Source organism: Equus asinus, chromosome 2 (assembly GCF_041296235.1).
Source record: "Equus asinus isolate D_3611 breed Donkey chromosome 2, EquAss-T2T_v2, whole genome shotgun sequence".
Taxonomy (NCBI): domain Eukaryota; kingdom Metazoa; phylum Chordata; class Mammalia; order Perissodactyla; family Equidae; genus Equus; species Equus asinus.
The window spans coordinates 121,039,516-121,057,804 of record NC_091791.1 but is presented as its reverse complement, the minus strand read 5'-3'; the positions used below and the strand labels follow the sequence as shown (position 1 = coordinate 121,057,804).

At 38.7% G+C, this 18,289-nt stretch overlaps 1 protein-coding gene and 1 long non-coding RNA gene across 9 annotated transcripts in view; one reads left to right on the top strand and one right to left on the bottom strand.

Annotated features, from left to right (window-relative positions):
- TUBGCP5 (tubulin gamma complex component 5) overlaps positions 1-13,301 on the top strand; it is a 48,118-nt gene extending 34,817 nt beyond the window's left edge. For 2 of the 7 annotated variants that reach the window (XR_011498084.1, XR_011498082.1), the window contains exons 16-24: positions 552-734; positions 6,833-6,917; positions 7,014-7,134; positions 7,608-7,786; positions 8,666-8,831; positions 8,917-9,042; positions 9,684-9,772; positions 11,813-11,913; positions 12,925-13,301. Coding sequence is in view for 4 of the 7 variants with exons in the window: in XM_070497126.1 (XP_070353227.1) it covers positions 552-734; positions 6,833-6,917; positions 7,014-7,134; positions 7,608-7,786; positions 8,917-9,042; positions 9,684-9,772; positions 11,813-11,913; positions 12,925-12,971 (931 nt within the window). In the remaining 3 variants the exon portion in view is untranslated. Of the gene's footprint in view, positions 1-551; positions 735-2,495; positions 2,656-6,832; positions 6,918-7,013; positions 7,492-7,607; positions 7,787-8,665; positions 8,832-8,916; positions 9,043-9,683; positions 9,773-11,812; positions 11,914-12,924 lie in introns of those variants that run through there. The other 5 variants (XM_070497126.1, XM_070497125.1, XR_011498085.1 and 2 more) reach the window with 4 other exon arrangements.
- Positions 1-18,289, bottom strand: part of LOC123282456 (uncharacterized) — a 94,568-nt gene that overhangs the window by 23,666 nt on the left and 52,613 nt on the right. The window contains exons 3-5 of one of the 2 annotated variants that reach the window (XR_011498092.1): positions 2,512-2,732; positions 1,978-2,142; positions 742-1,735 (exon numbers count right to left, since the gene is read on the bottom strand). This is a non-coding gene — a long non-coding RNA (uncharacterized lncRNA). Of the gene's footprint in view, positions 1-741; positions 1,736-1,977; positions 2,143-2,511; positions 2,733-18,289 lie in introns of those variants that run through there. The other variant, XR_006522549.2, reaches the window with a different exon arrangement.

Sequence of the window (18,289 nt, the reverse complement as noted above, 5' to 3'; positions counted from 1 at the left end):
TTTGCTATCACAAGGGAAAACATGAAATTACTTAGTAATGAATGACTATTTCTTTAAATTATTGCATATCCATATTAAAATATGGCATATCAATATCATGTATGAACTTTATAAAGTTCATAAAAATTATGTTTACACAGAGTTTTAAATAATGTAAAATGTTCTTAAAGCTTAAAAGGCAAGATATATAATATGATAGGAACTATGTTTTTTTAAATGCATAGAAAACAAGACTGGAAATAAATAGCCCAAATATTAACGATGGAAATTCACTATGAATGGTAGGATTTGGATTAACTTTTTTTTGTTACACTTTTGTGACTTTGCCCAATTTTCTACAATGTTATGAAAAAATCATTTATTTCTTTCTGATAATTAAACATTTTTATTATTAAAAATGTCTTTAAGAGGTGTTAGTATTTCTTATTTTAGTAAACGTAGAATGTAAACCAGTTTTCTCTAAAAATAGTAGCATACAATACTTGGTACTGATCCAGAATCCTGTCTGATGAGCTTAAGATCTTTCTGTCACTTATTTTCTCTCTATTCAGGTTGGTCGAGTACTTGCAGGCCATGAGAAATTTTTTCTTAATGGAAGGTGGAGATACCATGTATGACTTCTACACATCAATTTTTGATAAAATAAGAGAAAAGGAAACCTGGCAGAATGTGTCATTTCTTAATGTACAGCTCCAAGAAGCAGTAGGACAACGTTATCCTGAAGACAGTTCACGGTAAAATACGGGAGCAAACTTTTATTTTAAAATATTATGAAATAATCCATGTATCACAACTCTTCTATAAATTTTTATATATATTACCTTATTTAATCTTCACACTAACCTATGAAGTTTACTAATGTTATTTTACAAATTAGAAAACTGAGACAGCAGGTAGCTAAATGACTTGCCCACTAAGCAAAAGGAGACAATGAGATGGGACCATGCAGCCTTTCAGAATCTGATGGCTTCCCTCACATGACTAGAGTCAGTGCTGGCCTTTGGCTGTGGCATCTCTCTGTTCCATGTGCCTTGCCCTCCAGCCAGCTGCACAGACTCCTTACACAGTAGTCTCGGTCAGCACTCTAAGACAGTGAGAGCAGAACCCTCAGGGCCTGCTGAAACTTGAGCTCCAGGCCTCACAGACCCTCACTTCCACCACATGCAGTTGGTGAAACCGAGCGACATGCCAGCCCAGTCAGGGGTGGGAAATAGATTCTGCCACTTAATGGGTGAAGTTGCATGTTCTAAAACTGTTATACAGGTTTCCCCTGTTGTCCAAACGTAGAACTTTCCTATGAAAGCTTTCTTAAGCCAAAATGGTGTAAAGCGATAAAGCAATTACCATTAATTTATATGGGAAAAAATTTTGAGTGTTCCCAGACCCGAAAAATAACCTACCAAAATAAATTGAGGTAAAGCACAGATGCTCACAGACACAGTGCAGAGCTCTGGCGCCTTGATCCTGAGTGTAGTTCCCAGGGAAGGAGCTTGGCGACTCTGGCCTTGCTCCTGGTGGGCACTGCCTCTGTAACGACTCACTGCAAAGCAAGTGCTGGGGCCGCCCCGTGGCTGAGTGGTTAAGTTCACGTGCTCCGCTGCAGCGGCCCAGGGTTTCACGGGGTCGGATCCTGGGCACAGACATGGCACTGCTCATCAGGCCATGCTGAGGCGACATCCCATATAGCACAATCAGAGGCACTCACAACTAGGATATGCAACTGTGTACCTGGGGGCTTTGGGAAGAAGAAGAAAAAAGAAAAAAAGATCTGCAACAGACTTTAGCTCAGGTGCTAATCTTTAAAAAAAAAAAGTGCTAAACGCTGTTTTTGCTTTTTGCCTTTTTTCATAAAAGTGAACATCCTTGTCAGATTTCTTTCAGTTAGCAAAAACAGGTACAAATATAGGTTTTTTGTAAAAGCTAGCTTTTGGATCATGGAGGAAACCTGTATTGGCTTATCCCTGACGTGGAGCTAACCTGCCCTTTGCTGGTGTCAGTCTGCCTGCTGAGCAACTGGCCAGGGCTGGGGGTTGGTACCGGCACGTCTCTGTGGAGCAGAGGCTCATCTTCCACAGTGTTTGGCCATCCTCTTTCCTGTTCTATGTCTCTGCTTGGCTTCCTTTCTTGGCTCCCTCAGTGGTCCTGCAAAAGTCATCATGATAATGGTTAACATTCATTACATGCCAGGTAAGGCATTCTCTTCCCACAGCCACACCAGGTTACCAACTTTCTACTACTTAGTAGATTATTCCTTTTATTTCTATGTCATTCTTTTATTACCTTTAATTCTTCCATAAAAGCAGAATTTTCATCAATTATGTGGTTAGTAAAAGCAGGGTAACTGCTGGATTCTTTTCATAATAAGAAATTGGTGCCCAGCAACCCCCAGAGGGAGCTAGGGAAGGTTATGTTTTTCATTATCAGCAGAAACTCTTGAATCTTGTTAGATTTAATATGTTTCAATCTATTACAGTTATCCTTTTTTTGTTGCTCAGACTGTCCCATCTTTACCTAGAGGGAACCCCTTCACTTGACCGTGGTAATCTCAGAGAGTATCCTTTCAAGAGTGGATGTCCAGGCTCATCCTGTGCACTTCCTGCCCCCAACATGTGTGCCTCTCCCACGAGCGCTTGTCCTGTCTCTTTGGTGGCTTAAAAAGCCATCCGTCTCGGTGCCGGAGTATTCCTCTGTACTGGATTGTCCCTGCTTCTGGGCTCTCTCAGTGGATGGAGCTAGGAAATAAGTAGAAAGAGAAAAATGTTCATGTAGATATTTCCAACTTATATTAAAGATTACAGCATTTCACTTCTTTGATTTTCCTTTGTATCTCTTCCTATGAGTGCTAACACATTAACATGCTTTTTGGTTTTATTCTACAATAAGTAGTAGTAATTTCAAAGTAACAATAACAGCAACAAGGCCACTAAGAATTTAAAACATGCTTGTGATTATTTTCTCTTCCTATACTTTGAAGTCATCAGAATCCTGTGTTTCAAGGTCACTTGGAGTAATTCTTTATGTGATTATGCCACCACCTTGACATAGGGTCAAGTTCATTTGTTTTAGTTTCTTTTCTGCTTTTAGAAATTGCTTTTTTTCTTTTCTTGATTGAATTTTCTTTCTTGTTTACTAAAACAGCATATTTTTCTTAAGTTAAAATCACTGGTACAAAGGTACTTTTAGGGAGATATGCCTTCTGTTCCTGTTCCTGCCCATTTTCTCCCTTCCCTGTTGCTAACCATTTTTATTAGATTTGTTTTATCTTTCTAGTGTTTATTTTTTGGACCCAAAAACATATGTTTGTGTATTCCTTTTCCTCCTCACATTACATAAAGGTAGCGTGTAGTACATACTCTCTGACACCTGGTTTATTTTTCTTACATAACTAAAATATATCCCGACCTACTCCATTTGCAGGCTAGAGAGCTTGTGCTCATTCCTTTACAGCTGACAGGCTTTCCACTGTGTTCTTTCAACCAGTTGTCCTATGGGTAGACATGTGGGTTTCTATTCTTTTGCTGTGCATGTATGCAATGGCTAGTCTTGTACATTTCACTTCATACTTTTGCCCATATAAATTTGCAGTATATTCCTAGAATAGGATTGCCAGGTGAAAGGGTAAAAGCATGTGTAATTCTGCTAGCTGTTACCAAATTTCTCTTCATAAAGGTTGTATCTTTTCTAATTCCTACCAACAATATGTAGAGTGGCTTTCTCTACAGCCTCACCAACAGAATATGTTGTCAGACTTTTGGATTTTAGCCAGTCTAATGGTGAGAAATGGTATCTCAGTGTAGTTTAATTTACATTTTTCTAATTATGAATGAGTTTAGTCATCTTTAGATATGTTTATTTTTGCATTTCTGTCAGCATCACGTTATTGGTCTTCAGCGCCTGCATTTTTAGAAACTCTTTATATAGGTTTTCCAATTTGACATTTGTCTTTTTATTCTGCTTATGATAAAACAATTTTTTGTTTTTGTTTTGTCATGCAGACGTTTCTTAGTTTTTTTTATTGTTTTTTGTTTGTTTATTAGTTTTATAATGTATCAGTCTTTTATTGGTTCTGGATTTTAAATCATAGTTAAAGTTTTACTCTCTCCCATGTTCTAAAGAAATTTACTCATCTTTTCTTCTAATGCTTGAATGGATTTTTTTACATTTAGATATTGATCCACTTGGAATTTATCCTGCTAAAAAGCATGAGAAATAGATCCAGTTTTATCTTTTTCCAAATGACTAGTTGGTTCCTATCATTTATTTCTTTTAAAAAAAAAATCCGTCTTTCCCCTATTTGAGATGCCCCTTTATCATTAAATTTTCATATGTACTTGAGTCTCTTTGTAGATTTTTCCATCTTATTTCATTGTTCTGTCTGTTTATTCATGTGCTAGTAGCATTCTATTTTAATAATAAGGTTTACTGGCCATTCTTTCTTATTTATTTTTCCAAATGTACATTATCATCAACTTGTCAAGCTCCACCAAAACAAAAATCTTGATGGTATTTTCATTGAGATTGCGGTCCATTCATAAATTAACCCAGGACAAATGAGCCACCCCTGGGGACCCCTGCTGCCATGGCTTCCATGTGTTCTAGGTGCCTGTCTGTGCCCTCAGGCTCACTGAGTCCCGGCCCACGAGTCTCCTTGGTTCCAGCATCAATGCCAGCACTGCTTTCCTGCCCTTCCCAGTTTCCCCCGCCTTACACTGCTCCCATGTCCCTGTTGCTCTTTCTGAAGCCTCCCTGCAGGCCCTTTGCCCTCCACCTGCCCTTGGTGTAGCTTCTCACTCTCCTGCCTCAGCACTCCTGCCTGGGGCACTTATATTCCATGTTGATGGCTTCAGCGACCATTAATGACCTGCAGATCAGTACCTTTAGCCCAGGTGTCTACACAGTCAGCACCTCATGACTGTACTCAAATGTCATGTATCCAGAACTGAGCTCATTATTGTCTCATCCCAAACCACCCTTTGTTTCTTCTAGTCAAGCACCACTGTTCATCCTGGTGCTCAAAGGCAGTCTGTGGCTCACCCTAGATTCCTTCCTCTCTCCTGGTTCCCACACATCCCTAGTTGCTTGGTTCTGCCTCCTGGATAATGTTTCCCCTTAACTCTCAGTGCCTCCTAACCATCTCTGTCTCTCAGCCTCTCTCCCTTCCACTTGACCCCCACAGGGGCACCAGAGTGACCACAGTAAACCAGCAACTCCCACCACCACTCACACTCAGGCTTCTCATTGGCACCTCATAACCGACGGACTGAGCTGCTTTTCATCAGAGAGAAAACTTTACTGTCTGGCTCATTTTTCTAGCCTCTTTTCGTATACACTTACACATGCAGACACATCATATGTTCTCTCCTATCACACTTTACATTTCAGGGATTCAGAATTTTTCTGGTTTCCCCAAAAGCTGTACTCTGCCCCCAGAAGCCTTCATGTGTCCTGCTGTCTCCAGTTACTTGCTCTTCCATTTGCATGGCCTGGCAGTGCTCTGCTCTCCTGCAAAGCTCTGCCTGGCCTGGCTTGGTGCAGCACCCACATCTGCTCAGTGACAGGAGGGTGACTCTGCATATTTCCTCTGGGCTGTGAGCGCCTGGAGAAGGAGAAGGAATTGACTTTCTTTCACCTGCTTAGCATGGTGCCTGACAAGATTTTCAGTGGGTGCCTACTAAGTAATTAGTGGATGCACAAGTAACACACTTATCAGCTGAAGAATGTTGGGACTAGTGCCTGTGACATGCAATGAATAGGCCAATTTATAAATCACATGCCACTCTTTACATCACTGGTTGTAAGGCTGACTCCCCACCTCTGCCTTACACTTAAACCTTCACTGGTCGGCATCCAGGCATCATTGCTTGGTACCTCTATAACTGTGGGAGTTTTAGGTAATTTCTCAGTCCCCAGACAGGACTACTCTGAGGATTAAATGAAATAAGGACACTTAAGTGCCATGTAGTGCCTGGCACAGGGACGTTTCCATGCAGCACGTTGGTTGCTTTCTTTCTATTGAGAGTCACATTCAAACCTGCGTTAGGAGAGAATGGAAAAAGCAGACCCCGTTCTCGTCGATGCACTTGCACACACACACTCTTCAGGATGAGGAAAGCAATCCCTCTCCACCACCCTCTGCAGAGGGTCCATCTTCTGAGCCTGTTGCTTGAATTTTACCAGAATTAAGCACCCACCCTATCATCATTATACAGGAGTCCCCCATTATCCTCAGGGGATATGTTCCAAGATCTGCAATGGATGCCTAAAACCACAAATAGTACTGAACCCTATATATATATACCCTTTTTTCCTATACATACATACCTATGATAAAGTTTAATTTATAAATTGGCTACAGTAAGAGATTAACAATAACTAATAAAATAGAACGATTATGACAACATACTATAATAAAAGTTACGTGAATGTGGTCTCTGTCTCACCCATTTAATATTTTCAAACCACAGTTGACCGTAGGTAACTGAAACCAAGGACAGCAAAACTGCAGATAAGGGGAACTAGAGTATCTTTCCCCTGACTTTGTCTTTTTTTCCTAATTAACTTACCGCACTTGTTAAGTATCTCTTCTCTTTTATAGCTAAACTCATTATTTGAAAACTTTGCCCCTCTTCCTTATTTCTAAAACCAAATTCCTATTCTAGAATATATGCTGGAAAATATGGCTTTATTGGAATATTTGTATTCCTTTTATGAAATACAATGTCTTTTTTGGAATATGATGTAAATAAATGTTAAAATGCTAATTTTTTTAAAGAACATTTTTATATGAGCGTAGTACTTTCACACAAACTAAAACTAAAATTTCTTTATCTAGTCTATCTATAACTTTTGAAAATGTTGACACAGCTAAGAAGAAACTCCCTGTTCATATTTTAGATGGTCTGACCCTGAGCTACAAGGTATGTTCTGAATCTCTTTGTAAGAACATTGTTTTCTATTAAAACCTGCAAGTAATAGGTTACTTTCTCCTCTAATTTTCTGTTTTGTTCTCATAGGTCCCATGGCCTGTGGACATTGTTATAAGTTTGGAATGTCAAAAAATTTATAATCAGGTGTTCCTTCTCTTATTGCAAATAAAGTGGGCAAAATATAGTCTGGATGTTTTACTCTTTGGTGGTAAGATTTGTTTTCAAGAGATAAATCGCAATTTTATTTTAGCCCTGAGAAAAAGAGGTGGTGATCTTTGCTCATTTTTTAATGTATACTCAAGTGCCCAAATGGTATGTATTTGTAGCAGCGGTTTTACAGACATCAGAATTAACTTCCCTGAATGAAATACCAGGAAATTATACTACATTCAATCTGAAATACAATAACTTGATTAGGAATTTATCCAGAAAAAATATTCTTCATAGATTATGCAAAAATTTTTAATAACAAGTTAACGGGACTTTGCATTTACATTTTAATCACAGTGATAATGAAAGTGACACAGGGAACTTTTCACTGCTTCACCTTCCAGACACACTGGAGGTGGGTCCCTGCTGCACACCCGGCAGAGTGCTCTTTGTGGGGTTGACTGTGCTATGTGCGTTTGGGGTTTGAGTACATGCTCTTCCCACCCACTCTGCTCTTTCAACCTTTTACAGAACTGGCTAGTACTGCTGAAAAACCACAACTTAAAGAAGAAGTTTTATGTGAGCAAGACACAGCTGCTCAGTTTGGACCACAAAAGGAACCAGTGAGACAGCAGATTCATCGTATGTTCCTCTTGAGAGTGAAGCTCATGCACTTTGTGAACAGCTTGCACAACTACATTATGACCAGGGTGCGTGTCTGTGTGTCTGCCTCAGTTCTGTCCCCTTGTATACAGCTATTCATAGAGAATTATTTGTGATATATTTATAAATACAAAGGAGCCCACAAAATACTTCTAGACTATAAATATGAAAATAGCACACATAAAAAATTTGATCATAAAATAACATGGCAGCAGGGCACACCCAGAGCTCCTCTTTTAGAATTGCCTTCAGAATTTGCTGCATAGTTCTTTAAATTTCGTTAGTGGTGACACAGCTGTCCCTGGAAAATGACACCAATTTTTAGTAACAGCCAGAATCCATCAGGCTGGTGTAGTATGTAAGGAGGAAGATACAGCCTGATTATATACTTTTTTCCTCAAAAACAAGAAGTAACTCATTACAAAGTAAATGAAACTGCTTTTCATATACATCCTAGAATGAGATCTAGAGGAAGTCTGGAAGAGGAGTTCAGATATTTGAACAGTAGCAGTATTTTTGGAGGATAGTACTCATTTGTGGTTTAAAGCTTGCTTAAAAAACCTCATTTGTAGTCGTTCTGGTATATAAGTTCTAAAACCACCTCCTTTGGGTGAAGTGAGCCTTCGAAGCCTTTGTTTTAGATAGGGTGCATATGGCAGAAGAGCTCTCTGATTCCCGTGATTTAGTGGGCTTCAGAGGGCCAGCCCTAACCCTTTAATTGTTGAGAATAAATGGTAGGAGTTTAAGTATTTGCTTAATTTGTTTTTTGTTTTCTATTTAAAATATATCTATGCTCCTTTAAAAGAAAGACCAATATACAAACAGTGGAACTCACGAAAATGTATACATTCAATTTAACTGATAATTGTTTTTAAAAAGTCAATGTATTTTCTATACAGTTTGATATATTTGCCCCTCCCTCCCAGGAACAGTCTGCTAGTCCAAAGTGAGGCATTTATTCACTGTGAAGGGTGTGTCCTAAAGGACTGGCCCCACCATCATTCTAGATAAGAACGTCAACCTTTAAAGAAGGTACTTTATAAACTCTACAGATGTGATTATTGAAGGAGGAATTTGAGAGGAGTAGAAGAGGTTGGTAAAAAGTTTTGTGTCTGGCATACAAGTCCTCAAAGTAGTCTGCTGATCTGCTGATTTAACTTCATCTTTCTCTTCCAAGATTCTTCACAGTACGGGGCTGGAGTTTCAACATCAAGTTGAGGAAGCCAAGGATTTAGATCAGTTGATTAAAATTCACTATAGATATTTGTCAACCATCCATGATCGATGTTTGCTGAGAGAAAAGGTACATGAGATGTCACCTGCAGACTTGGCCACCAAGGCAGGAGTGAAGCTGGCCAAGGGAAGTTGTCCTGCTGCTTTGGAATTTTATACTTATTAAGCTTCTTTTCTGCAGAATATTCTTTAAGGAAGAACCAGATCAAATGAAGTTATAAGTGTGTGCCATATTATCAGAAATTATACCTGAAAGAAACAGTTGAGAACTGTACTGTGACAGTCTTCACTCACTCTGCACTGCACTTGGATTCAGTTGGAAAATTGTATCTGTAGCTGTGGAGTAATAGTGCTTTAGTCAGGAAGCATGTCCAGCTTTGTGTGAATTCAGGGGATTAAATCATTTTTACAGCCACTGGACTGACTTGCTCTATTTCAGTGGTGAATTTAAATGGCCATGCCAGGATGTGGTAGCTTACTCTATTTGTCACACTCTGCTACTACTGCTACCTCTATCACAGGTGCAGTAGATGTGTGGACCAATTCCAAGTGCACTCTATTCAGAGCCTCGAAACCTTCCTTATGATGTAGGAGGCAGTCATTGCACTGATGACAGTTTTCTGTGACTCATTTAAATTATGTAAAAGTGTTGGTGTCAGTGTCCAAGCATAGTTACAGAGCCAGTGTTCTCTCTGTGGCTTTGCTCTCCAGGTCAGCTTTGTGAAGGAAGCCATCATGAAGGTGTTGAACTTGGCTCTCATGTTTGCAGAGGGCTGGCAGGCGGGCCTGGGGGCTTGGCAGTAAGTATGTGGCCTGTGGAACCTCTGTGCTATGACTGTTTTGCCTTACCTTTTAACTGGCTTCATCTAGGAGCCTTTTTTTCCCTCTAGGCCATACGTCACATATACTTGTATTTAGGGAAAGAATTGAATAATCGAATTTGTTCACCTAAACTAGGCCACATCAAGAATTGTGCAATTCTTTTATGAGTGGTAAAACAATAAAAACTGACGTCTTTTAATTAGGACAAGCAAATATTCTTAGATTACATGCATGTTTTGTTTTATAGATTTTGTTAAGTTTTTGTTATGAACACCTTCAAACATACACAGAGGTAGAGAAAACAGCAGACAAACCCCAGGTACCCATCACCCCTCTTCAGCAGTTACCAGCAGCAGTTCTCATCTTTGTTCACCAACCACACCCACATACTTGATGAATTATTTTACAACAAATTCTCTACATCATGGTAGATTATAGTCCAAAGTTGTACTTTACTTTCAGAGTGTTTATTATTCATACCTGCCACATAGAAAGGCAGGTGCCCTGCAGTCAGACGACAGGTGAGGAGGAACTTCCTCTTCGATCTAGAGCACCATCCTCTACTGTTAGCTTCAGTGTACAGCTCAGTAGTTTGTCCCTGTCTTGTTTATAAAATTAATGCAATGATAATGCTGCCATTACTTCCCTGAAATAAAAGTGCAAGCGAGCCTGGATGACCTGGTTGTTGCGATACTAGTCAGTGTTACTGAGGAGGTAAGAGTTCACTATAGTGCTAATTTAATTAAAAATCTTAACCTGTGCCTATATCAAAATATTCTGAATGAAGAAACTAAGATAGTAGGTAAAATTCATAATTGCAGGGATGTAAACAGATTTCTTACTTGCTTTTTGCTGTCTCAAAGTGTGTAAAGTATATTTCTCTTTCCATGTCACTGGGGGGTGAAGGAGAAAATAATAATACTGCTGCATATGCTTTGCTGAAATTGAACTGCTTCAGTTTCTTCAACATGTAACTTGTAAGAAAAAAGCAGGTTGGGGCCGGCCCGGTGGCGCAGCAGTTAAGTTCGCACGTTCCGCTTCTCAGCGGCCCGGGGTTCGCTGGTTCGGATCCCGGGTGCGGACATGGCACCGCTTGGCACACCATGCTGTGGGTAGGCATCCCACATATAAAGTAGAGAAAGATGGGCACGGATGTTAGCTCAGGGCCAGGCTTCATCAACAAAAAGAGGAGGACTGGCAGTAGTTAGCTGAGAGCTAATCTTCCTCAAAAAAAAAAAAAAAAAAAAAAAAGCAGGGAGTGAGGAGGACTTAAGTATAAGAACCATCGCAATTTATGGAAATTAATTGATCCTGATTCAAACTTAAAGCAGAAAAGTGAAAAATTGCAAAAGCAATGTGAAATTTGACCACTGATTATTTGATGATATAAAAAATCATTGTTAAATATTTTTAAGCAGATGGTATTGTAGCTTTGTTTTAAAAAGAGTCTTTATCTTTAATATATCCACACTGAAGTATTTATGACTGAAATGCTGTGATGTCTCAAATTGCTTCTCAATGTGATGGGGCTGGGGTGTATGTAGGACTGCCTGGGGCTGCATGACTGCTCGTCTTGAGTGTGGGCATGTGAAAGTCCACTGAGTAGTTCTCTCCTATATATGTCTGATTTCCCATAGTAAAAAGTTTTATAGTAATTTTAAAATTTGCGATTTCATATCTTTAACGTGTTCTTTATTTCTAAAAGAAGATATGCTTATGAAAAGTAAAAACACAGGCCTGTCAAATGGAAAAGGGAATATCCCCAGTCATCCTAGCTCCAGGACTCAGTGCCATCCTGAAACAGAAGTTTTATATCCTGCTGAGCGTTTCCTTCAGATACTTGGAAAGTTTTTATTTTAAAGTAAAGCAGGAAATTTTATATTTTATTTTATAATCTTTAGACTTAGGAGTCTAAATAATTAAACTGAAGTACATTTAACATTACTCCAAAGGTATTTTGTAGCCTACCTATTGACCTCTTATGCACTTCTTAAACTGAAATTTACCTTCTTTCCTAGAATGGAATCTATAGAGAAAATGGAGTCTGATTTTAAAAACTGCCATATGTTTCTTGTAACCATTTTAAACAAAGCCGTCTGTAGAGGATCCTTTCCCCATCGTGAGTACACCATGTTAAAATATTACAGTTTTTATATTTTCTTGTATCTAAGTCTGTGTGTTATAGTTTTGGTACTGACCTCATGAAGATTAGAATTTTTCACCATTGCAAACCTGGAAGGTCCCTCAGCAGTTGTGCCGTGCTTTGAACTGTTTTTTGAGAATAGCAATGGAACAAATGCATGTCAGATGTAAGACACTGAGACTAACGGTCTTGCTGTCTGGCGTGTCATTTGTTACAGCAGTGGTTCTAGAACTGTTACTGAATAAAGCAGATGGTAGAATAGGTTTTGGTTGCCCTTTACTATCATGTATAACCTTTGTAACTATTCCCTTTCCAAACATAGAAGGGTTTTTTTAGCAACTTAGAAACTTCCAAGGCTGCCTTTTGCACAAGGAAACGCAGGCCTGACAGTTGAGAACACAGTATGTGAAGCAGGCAGCGTCTGGGGTGCGTCACAGGGAGAAAAGAGCTATTTAATCTGCAAAACAAAGAGCTAAATAGTATCTCTGTGCACGACTTTTTTTTGGAAAAGTATGCAGGGTTAATCTTTTCCCTATTTCTGCATATTCAAATTGTAATATATTCATTAAGAGCTAAACGTTTTTTAAAATGTTGTTAGAAATGTGTTAGAGGAAACATGGATGCATTTGTCCATTGTTGCTTTGGGTGATTCTTATGCAAGTAGATTCCATTCGTAGGTTAGAACATGGCATTTTGTGATGAACTGACCCATATGGTTTTATGACATATGAGACAAATGTGATTTGTTCAGTGAAACGCACAAACTTTTTGTTTTCAAAATTAAAATGACCTGAAATAGAAATAAATCTTACTTTTTGAATTTTTACTTAGTAAAGATTATCATCTTGATTATACATTAAAAATAATCAATATTTTAATTAAAAATAGAAAAGTCTTTAAATACTTTCAGTTTTGAATTTATTAAAGCCTTATTCAGATGTTTTAAACCATTTTTTTTTTCCAACCTTATTTCTATTTTTCCCACAGTGGAATCTCTAGCACTGTCACTCATGGCTGGCATGGAACAGAGTTAAATGTCTTCAATGTAATAAATATCTCAGATTTAATCTTCATACATATGCATTTCCACCACATGCAGTTGAGAAGGAGCAATCTTTATTTCGGTTCATTTTAAAAATTGTTGTCTACTGTCTAGACAAGTAGATTTGTAGGTCTTTTCTCTGGAGATTATTGGATAGTATATAGGATTATGTGTATAAAATTGTATCAATAATGCAAAGTGTATATAGGCTGTTTACACTTACATTTCCTACTTTAAGCTCTAGATTTATGGTATTGATAATGTGAATTATCATTTTTGAAAATGTAATTATTAATATGAAAAATAAAGTACTTTAGTTAAATTCTTTAGTTCTCTTTTTACTTGGCCACAGAAGTTTTTTATGTAGAGTTTTACATACTGTCTTCCCTAAAGGTTGTCTTAGATTTGGTTGTCTCAAAAATGTATTTTTATGTGCCTGGGAAGTTCCAAAATGGAAAATAACTTTAATCAATATCAATAAATGTAAAAGCCAACTTCACTTAGGGCCATCTGTTGGTACATGCTTATTATTTGACATTTCTGAGCAATTTTTGTGAACAAGTTATATCTTAAATAAAATCATGCTTACCATTCAATTTTTCCACATTTTCTTTGTATGCTTCTTGGCATGTCTCCAGCACTTATGACTCAGCACTGTATTTACTACTTATTTTTAAAGAACAACTTCTGAACTCAAGGTAGCCTCAGAACTGAGCACCAGGCCTTCTCGCCCTCAGACCCAATCTCAATCATTTTGCTGCATTAGCATTTCCTGCATTCAGATGGCAAAGTCTGGGAACAAACCCTCCTGGGAACCAGCCCAGATCTGGGGCTTTACTCTGAAGTCTTGGAAGAAATTCACCAAGGAGGCCTTCAAATGCCAGGAGATGAACAGCTACTTCCAGGTCTCAAGAAAATATTTTTTTGTTTTGCTAGCCCTGAGATAACATTTCTTGCCAATCTTGCTCTTTTTGCTTGAGGAAGATTCGCCCTAAACTAACGTCTGTGCCAGTCTTCCTCTATTTTGTATGTAGGTCACCACCACAGCATGGCCACCAACAAGTGGTGTAGGTCTGCACCCAGGAACTGAACCCGAGCCACGTAAGTGGAGCATGCCAAACTTAACCACTAGGCTATGGGACAAGCCCCAGTGTTTCCAAACCTAGGATAGAAGGTAAGTTTATTTATAGGATGTTTAGGAAAGGAAATATTTTCATTTTTAAAATGAGTATTTGTAATTAGTTGTTATCTCAACTGATTTTATACTGTATCTATATTTGACCCTTTCTCATGATGTTAAGAGTTTCCAAGGGGAGATTAGCAAGTTTTAATTGGAAGAAGAATAGACTTGACAAACTGTTACCAGTTGTTTTCTTTGGGAAGCAGCCTCCAAGATGGAGTTAGACATGCAGAGTGCCCAGTAAAAAGAAGGGAAAGGGAGCCTGACTGGCCAGAGAGAAAAGCTGGCCTACAGTACAGGTCAGTGGAATCAGCTCATCAGGTTGTCCTGCACTGGGCTGAGATGATGGGCTTCCGTACCCCACCTTGATCAGTCGTTGGTTGTGGGTCCTTGGGAAGAGCATGACCTCTGTAGCTGAGGCCAGTCCAGAAGCAGGTAGAGCTGAAGGCTGTCCACTGGCAGTACTCAGGAGTTGGGCAGCAACTCCTTGAAGAGGGATCTGAGTAGCACATCATGTCAACTACACACAAGTGATTTTTGAATCTTCTAAATGCAAGGACTTACTTTTACACTAAATATAACTAAGAGCTGTTCCTTAACTAGTTTATGTGGAAAAGTTAATGCTATGGTGTGCATTAAATTGCCTTTTCTTAGGTGTGGAATAGATTGGATCTGTTCCACTTAATTTTTCTTATGGTTCTGTTTGGACTTTAAAAACATCTTACGGCTTTCCAGTTGGGCATGTAAGGAGCTTGGAAGTCATCACTCCCATTCTCAAAGTAAGAAAAAAGCTGAGCAAACTGAAAATAACAACTCTTCTTAGATCCATTAGAGAATTGAGGTCACAGGGCAAACTGCTGCCTCCAAAATTGGAGAGAGGAGCAGAACAGAGAATCACATTCCACCATAGCAGAAGCAAAAACTCTGCAGGAGCCAGTACCAAGCTAAGGAGACTTAAACCACAATTGACAAATTGCCAGAGGCTCATTGTGGACAAGATTGACAGTTAAAATCTCCAAGGAACCCAGTCTTGGGAGGTAGGACAAACTTTTGTGAGTTTTAGGAACACTACCAGGTTCTCACAGTGAAGATTAGAGGAAAATCTTCTTGTGATTCTGGCAGGAGGAAGGGGAAAGTATTCATTTTGCAATATGCCCTGAGAGTTCTGTTCTTAGCAAGGCCTGAGTCAAGGGCCAAACCAACCCAGGGAAAGGGAAATGCCCAACTCCAGGTCCTTCTAGCCTTCCTGTTTTACCTAAGTGTGTGTGTGTGGAGGGGGGAGATAGCAGAAGGACTTGTGAAGGTCAAGACTGGGGCACAGGCTCACTAAAAGACTGAGACCTAATCATTGGACTGTGAAATGCTTTCCCTCCCCCCTCACCTCACAACATCAATAGGGCTCCTGTATAACAACAGGAATACTTGTGAAAGAACTGCAAGCTAGAACCCTATTTAAAAAGTCTCTAGGGAAACCCAGTGACAACAGGAGACTAAAACCAGGACACCAGATGAGATTTTAGCCTCTCACACTTGCAGCTGTAGCAAATGCTAAGCAGTCTAACTACTACCCAGATAAATCTAAAGCATCGCACTAAAGGCCTATTTGCCTCAGTTCCTTTTACCCAGTGCATCATGTCCAATTTTTAACAAAAAATTACGTAGCATACAAAAAAACAATTTGAAGAGACAGAGAAAGCATCAACCAGACTCAGTTTTGGCAGAGATGTTGAAATTATCAGATAGGGAATATAAAACAACTATGATTAATATGCTAAGAGCTCTAGTGGAAAAGGTAGACACCATGAAAGAACAGATGGTAATGTAAGCAAAGAGATGGAAACTCAGGAAGGACATGGTCGAACTAAACATCAACTAGATCAAATTGACATTTATAAATTCCTTCAACAGAATACACCTCAAGCTTACAGAACATTCACCAAGATAGGCCACATTTTTGGCCATAAAACGCACCTTAACAAGTTTTTAAAAATAGAAATCATACAAAGTATGCACTCAGACCACTGTTAATAAAATGCAATTATATGAAAAATATTAACATAAATGATTTGCTGAAATCAAGGCAAAAAATGAATGACCTGAAGATTTGAAGTTGTCAATTGTTTATTTTATTACCCCAGCATTACTTGCCCATCAACAGAACTCAACATGTAATATAAATAAAGTTAGTCTTTCATATTTTGCTCACTTTAAATTTTGTTATTATGAAGACATAATACTTTAATAGTTTAACTTGATAGTTAATTTAAATCTAGACACCCAAGTATATGGGTCTGTTGCTCCAGGCTTAGTTTCACCTGGATTGGCAAGTATCTTCAGGATAAAAGTTGCTTCCACTCCACCCCTTTGCTTCTATCAAGTTCTTGCTTTATTTTAGTTGTGGAATGATAATTCCTTACTAGTTTGTCAGCTGTCCTTAAGATTTTAAGATTCCTAAAACATTTTAACCAGCACGTTCAGTTTTCATTGAAAAGTCTGTTCAAAAAATCTAGCCTGCCAATAACCAAAACAAGTTCCCATTTAAAGTAAATTAATTACTCCAGAAACAAGCCTCCCAAATATGGTAGCAATAAATAAGCCATGTGACTACGCACCTTTGTGCTGTAACTTTGTTTATATAAGTTTTTTTTCACTCCACATATTATCATAAAAATTTTAAGAACTAGATGAGAACTTTGAAATTATCCCATACAACATCCCGTAAAAAAAATTCTAAAGAAAGGTCCTCCCCACTCCAAGATTTTTTTTTTAACCTCCCATTATTTCCTTTAGGAATTTTAAGTTTTCATTTTTTACATTTAAATATTTGTTCCATCTAGAATTTATCCTGATGTAAAGTGTAAAACCAACTTGGCAGTTATCTTCTAGATGAACTGATCCAGAAAAGCCTCCTTGAGTAGGTAACATTTGAAAGTCATATCATGGCAGTCATGTAAAAGTTTGGGAGAAGGCATGCCAGGAAGGGGAAGTGGAAGGAACGAGCTTGACTTGTCTAGGACAAAGCAGCAAGACCAGTGTGGCTGGAGCATTGAGAACAAAGGGCATGTTAGGAGACAAGGTTAGAGAGGTAGGTGGGGTTGTGTCATGCTGATGGATCAAATGGGATTGAGAGAGGGGAATCCAGGAGGAGTCCTGGGACACGAAGCTGGTGCCACAGATAGGGCTAAGACAGAGTGTGCTACTCAGGGCAGTGGCCTTCCAAGTGGAGTTTATATACCCTTGGGATACATGAAGACTCTCTGCATGTTATATGGGCATTAAAAGTTTGAAGGAATTTCTATATTAATCCTAGAATTAGGATTCAGTAGTGATATGGTTGGCCTGGGCTAACATCTATAAAATTAAAAAACAAAGACATTTTCTGATAGGAAGTAATCTGACTTGGCTAATTGATTTGACAATGAGAACTGGTTTTGTCAATTACATTAAACATGGGGACATTTACCATAAATTGCCTAAGTAACATGTAGCTTTGAGAATTTAATGAAGACATATTTAAAGCATTTGTGTGATAAACCAGTAGAGCAGAAATTGTGTCCTTTGCAAAGTTTTAGGATATAAAGAACAAATAGATGTCAAGTTTAAACTGTCTGATGGGATACAAATTTCTAAAATTTTTATTTAGGAGACAAAGTGTTTGAAGACCATTGAGTTAGAGCATAGGCTCAGCTTCTGTAACAAAGACCAAAACTCATTTCCATGAAGAAAATGGAGTGATACTTAGAGTGGCTGGCCCAGTGGCATAGTGATTAAGTTCGTGCACTCCACTTTGCCCACCCAGGGTCTACAGGTTCGGATCCCTGGTGCAGACCTACGCACTGCTCATTAAGCCATGCTGTGGTGGCATCCCACATACAAAATAGACGAAGTTTGGCACAGATGTTAGCTCAGGGACAATGTTCCTCAAGCAAAACGAGGAAGATTGGCAACAAATGTTAGCTCAGGACCAGTCTTCCTCACCAAAAAATAAAAAAAAAAAAACCAATATAACTCCCATAATAGTGCAGAGGTCAGAGGGTGGCTCAGGGTGGATGAGTGGCTCTGCACCATGAGGTTGTTCAGGATGCAGTTCCCTTCTAGTTTGTTATTCTGCCGTTGCCCTTGTTTGCACA